The 5,199-nt window shown below is 41.2% G+C and overlaps 1 protein-coding gene across 1 annotated transcript; it reads right to left on the bottom strand.

Annotated features, from left to right (window-relative positions):
* Nucleotides 1-2,653: 2,653 nt before the first annotated feature.
* Nucleotides 2,654-4,954, bottom strand: LOC124615336 (ejaculatory bulb-specific protein 3-like). The gene is made up of 2 exons (XM_047143135.1): nucleotides 4,707-4,954; nucleotides 2,654-2,908 (listed from the first exon to the last, which is right to left on the bottom strand). Exons 1-2 carry the CDS (start codon nucleotides 4,900-4,902, stop codon nucleotides 2,718-2,720), a joined length of 387 nt encoding a protein of 128 aa, XP_046999091.1. The 5' UTR covers nucleotides 4,903-4,954; the 3' UTR covers nucleotides 2,654-2,717.
* Between the last annotated feature and the right edge of the window lie 245 nt (nucleotides 4,955-5,199).

Genomic DNA, 5,199 nt, shown 5'->3' with positions numbered 1-5,199 from the left:
GCAGACAAGTTCACAGCAATCCGTGACGTTTTCAACAAAGTGAGTCATAGGTTTCCACTACTGTATAAACCAGGGGTCCACCTCACCGTTGATGAGATGCTCAGCTTGTTTAGAGGGCGCTGCCCCTTCAAAGTATTTATGAATGATAAACCGGGCAAGTATGGCATCCTTATACGCATGATGTCCGATGCAGTTGACAGATATGTCTTGAATATGGAACCCTACACAGGTAATGTTTAGAATTTGTCGAAAGAAGAACGGGGTTCAGCAGCTGTCGTCAAACATCTGGTAGCACCTGTGAAAAATACTCGTCGAAATATTACTAGAGACCGATACCACACGTCGGTGGATTTGGCGGAAGAGTTATACCAAGACTACAAAGTTACTACAGTAGGAGCTCTCCAGTCAAACAGGAAGCATATTCCAGACATAACGAAGAACACGTCAAATCGAGAGCTATATTCATCATTGTTTTTGTTCACAGACCCATCAACAGGTAGGCCTCCAGTAACTTTGGTGTCCTACATAGCAAAAACGAAACCAAGTAAAAACTTACTGATGTTGTCAACAATGCACCAAGATAAAGGCACTGTTGGAGGAGAGAAGAATAAAACCGAGATAAATGCATATTATAATTCCACTAAAGGTGGAATTGATACCATTGATCAAATGACACATATGTACACCTGTAAGAGAGGAAGAAAGAGATGGCCTCTATCTGTATTTTTCTCTCATCGGCATTTGTGCTATCAATGCAACCACCATACTCATCCAGAAACATCCAAGATGGAATGAAAAGAAACACAACAAGCGGAACCTTTATCTTCTTCAAGCTGAGATGGAGCTAGTGTAATTGCAGGTAGAAGACAGAAATGCCAATGCAAGAGGGTTATCTAACCAAATTGTTCAATTAATGGAGACTATTCTACAAAAGAAAATCAAAGAAGTGACAACAGAAGCACGTCAGCCTCCTGGATGGAAAGGTCGGTATCATATTTGTGTAAGAGAAGCTAAATCAAAGAAGCACAAGTACAACAATCTAAGTAAACCAAAACAGTATTGTGGACAGTGTCATAAACATGTGTGTAACACACATTCAGCAGAAATTGTGAAGTGTGTCTCTTGCCTTGAAGTTGAGGACTCAGAGTAGTCTATTGTATATGAACACATCTGTATTTTGTATTGTAATATGTCAATTTTTTATTCACTCAATCCAATATTTATAGCACTTAACAACATTTATAAACCGATGCCTTAGTTAAAATGCATAAACCATTTTGAAAGTTGTAATTTTTCGTCAGTAAACTCACTTAATACCTATGGGCTCGCCGAACCTCCCCCCCCCCCCCCCCCGCTCCCTCCTTAGGCATCCAAGTTCGAAAAAAAGGCTTGGTCGTCCTAGGGTTAAGTATAATGCAACCGTCTCGATATCTTCTATCTTCTATAACAGACATATACACAACATAATTAACGTTATCTATAGCTCCGCCTCAAAATCTTACATGAGAGACACCAAGACCAAGACTAATGTTATCTTCTTTGTAAAGATGATTAATGACTACAGCGCTTTACAAGTTGTGCAGAAGTCACGGAGAAAAATTTCAGATAAAACAGTAACGGTCATTTACATGTAGCCTTTTATATCGATGAGAGCAATGTTCGTAAGTGGACGTTCAATAATTAACGCTACACAATATTTTCTCGGCCAGTTTACGAAGAAAATGCTAATTTAGTGGTGGGACTTCATGAAATATTCCCGTTGCAGCCCCTGTAGTTTCATGAAGTTCAAATAAGTGGTGGCGCTGTAAGTAGCCTTCAAAATGGCATCTGCAGTGGAGGTGCGTTTCAAGCAGAGAGCTGTAACTGAGTTCGCTTTGGCGAAAGACAGAGCATGTAAGGTATTCATAGCGGCTTGCAGAATGTCTACGGACCACTGGCAGTGAACAAAAGCACAGTGTCATTGACCTAGGCGTCTGAAATCGTCGTAACAACGTCGCACTAACGTGTCCGATCTCCTACGAGCGGCCGGCTGCACACAGTTGTGACTCCAGCAGCCTTGGGGCGTGCGGACACTCTCATTCGAGGTGATCAACTGATCGCTATCAGACACCTCTCTGCTCAACTGGACGTCTCTGTCGGTAGGCTTACACACTCGTTGGCGCGGACGTCGACCTATTGAGTGATAGCACACCGGCATATAGGCCCTACCATTAAGGCGGAATAATGCCGTCGCACTGGACGTTTAATAACAGGGTTCTGTAGCCAAGAGAATAGGTAACTATATGGTTTATTGTAATTAAGAATAAAACCATCCTCCTTTCAGAAAGAAATGTACTGCGTTAGTAATCATTGTTGGAAACTTGAGTACACAGTGTTAATGTTGCATTACCCCTTGAGTGCCCCTCATATGTGTCAGCAAAACGTTATTAAAACTCTTTTGAAACACGTCTAGATTATCATTGACACATAGCTGCAGGCTATGTACGATGTCTCTTCTCACACAACGCAAACACGAAGTATTGACAATATTCTACAGGCAAACCATTCAGGTAAGATGAAATTTGGATTTATCAGCGTTTTTAATCAATGCAACTATGGTTTTTTTTCCATTTGTGGATGTAATTATTGATAATTGTATGAAAGACAACGCGGGTAGTTACACGACATATTTTATTATAACAGAACATTCATTCAGTGCAAACGCGAGAGTACAGTGGTTATTGGTGGAGCTCCTTCTCCTTGTCCTCGTACTTCTTGCTGTAGGTGCCGTCGGGGTCGTACTTGGCCTTGAGCTGCGCCCAGACGTCGGGCTTGTGGTTGATGAGGTGCTTCAGCACCTTCTTGGTGCCCTCCTTCTGCTTCTCGTTACACTTGGCGCACTCGTTGCTCAGCGCGTCAGGGATGACACCTGCAGGCAGAAAAACATTTTAGTAAACCTGAGAGCTTCTCAGATGTAAAGCGGAGCCTACTAATTTTACTTGTGGATAAACTCTTCATGCTTACAAGTCTTTGCTTACAACTGTGCTATGTACTACCGATCAATACACCATTTTTATTCGTTCTGGAAACTTAGATAGTGACTTTATACTTTAATAATGAATTCCACCTTCAGATGCTTCACTGCTGAAGTAGGGCATACGTAAAACAAACTTTAGAGGTTCAGCAGTTTTTTAAATATCTCAAATTCTGAGTTATTTATTTTTGTGTTCTGCACAGAAGTATGTGCCTTAGGACAAATGATAGTGTTAAACAAGCCCAAAAAGATGGACAGTTACAGAAATGAACAGAAGTAAGTAAAATATAATTGTGATACAGGAACGAAGTACTGTATGAAACATACAGAAAACACAGGGGATCTACTTTCTGCCCAACAGCTTGATCTAAATACTCCTAATATCCTCCTAGTATTTCAAGCTTTATATTTGGGAAATGAATAATACATGAAAACAATGTAATTGGAGTTCATATAAACGTACTAGTATAGCATGGTACATCAATAATTCGAGCTAGCAGCATAGTATTATCGCCCACAAAAAGCACTTCTTCATTTAAGTGGAGGAATAAATGAGAAAAGTTTATCAAATTGAATCCTTACGGCTATATAGCAGCAGCAAGTTCACTGACGTAGTTGGTTGCAAATTTGATCTGCAGAACAGACGGTAACACTCTTGAAAAGTTATGTTCCTGCGTAAGAATTAAGTTCTGATTTTAGCTAACTTGCAAGTTGAAACAAGTTGCATGCTGCTTTTTTTTTATACGACACTGATAATGCAGCGATTATTGTTTTTAAGTGCGATGATGGTAATTAAAGACCATGTTCAGTAACAATTACTCATAACTGGATCTTTTCTTTGCAGCCAACATCTGTACGTCGTTTTTCTGCCAAGATTTTTCTTCCCTGTGGCCATCTGCTGTCTGGTTTCTGTTCATCGTGAGAACTTCAAACCTGCCCACCTCTAACCTATACTTTGTCGGCAGAGATGTCACCATATAATCCAGTCCATTAAGGATCCTTTCTTACGTCCTACGTCTATTGTCAATTACCGTAGAAAAATGTTTTGAGAATCTCTTCACATCCATCCCGGACTGATGCCCATAAAATTTTAGTAGTCCCTTACTACAGGGTAACAATTAGTATGACAGTAACACTTTCGGATTCTTTATATTATTAGTAACGTTAAAATTCTTATAAACCTCTGAAACAACGACCTGCTGTTTTGACATTTCACACCTGAGAACGTAACTTAACGGAAAACTATGTAAGCTAGCGTCTATTCTTAGTTCTCAGTACGACTCATCACTAATGCACTCACTACGTGTACGTATCAGATAGAATCCTAAACAATTTCTACAAGACAATCCCACATGGTTCTTTTCCACCTTTATCATCTAGCACGAAGATACCCACCTGTTAATGAAACTTTATACAGAGGCCTTTTCTCCACTGTTTCATGTGACATCTTTTCATACTACGTCTCTGTATTACTTTTTCATTATTACCAAGCAACACAGTACTACAAAAATTTTCTGTATATCTTTTTTTTATGTTTTACACAGTTGTCAAAATCACTCATTCTCTGCATCTAATTTGTTAGTTACAGAATCTTGACTTTGCAACCGAAATTGTCAGTGAATATTTATACATTTTCTAGGCTCATCAGAGCATGGAAGGTAGTGAACGTTGTCGGGTGCTCCAGCCAACTTACTCTTGAGCTCCTTCCCGTCGGCCGTACAGTTGTTTTCGTCGTTCTCCAGCAGGCACTGGACGTACTTGTTGAGCAGGCGGTCGTTGGCGAGGATCTCGTCCAGGTTGACGTTGTCGTACTTGGTGGTGTACTTCTCCTCCGCGGCGGCGACCACAATGACGGCCAGTGCCGAGACGAGTACCAGGGCGGCCTTCATGTCTGCTGGGAGGTGAGTCTGCAGTGCGGGGTTCACATCTGATGCCCACACTCTCCTGCTGCCAGTATATATAAAGCAGGCGGGTCCCCCACCACGCAACTGCACGCGTCTTTGCCGGCCTGGGAAGCGTTTGTGCGTCACCAGCTTAGCGGGTTTTTCCATTCCAGTCTAGAGCCATCCACGTACGCTTTCATTAGCTGTTTCCGAATGTCAGTTGTGAGTGAATCACCTTTTGCGAGTATGAAAAGCATACATCGTGTGCAAAGAGTGCGCTTTTATGTATCATACTTCTCCTCC

Source organism: Schistocerca americana, chromosome 5, assembly GCF_021461395.2.
Source record: "Schistocerca americana isolate TAMUIC-IGC-003095 chromosome 5, iqSchAmer2.1, whole genome shotgun sequence".
Classification (NCBI taxonomy): Eukaryota; Metazoa; Arthropoda; class Insecta; order Orthoptera; family Acrididae; genus Schistocerca; species Schistocerca americana.
This window is presented reverse-complemented; position numbering and strand designations above follow the sequence as displayed.

Bases quoted from the DNA above. Each gene is read 5' to 3' on its own strand.
- LOC124615336 (XM_047143135.1), bottom strand. From the start codon at position 4,902: ATGAAGGCCGCCCTGGTACTCGTCTCGGCACTGGCCGTCATTGTGGTC. The intron at 2,909-4,706 runs GTAAGTTGGCTG...TTCTGCCTGCAG, and splicing joins CGACGGGAAGGAGCTCAAGA to GTGTCATCCCTGACGCGCTG.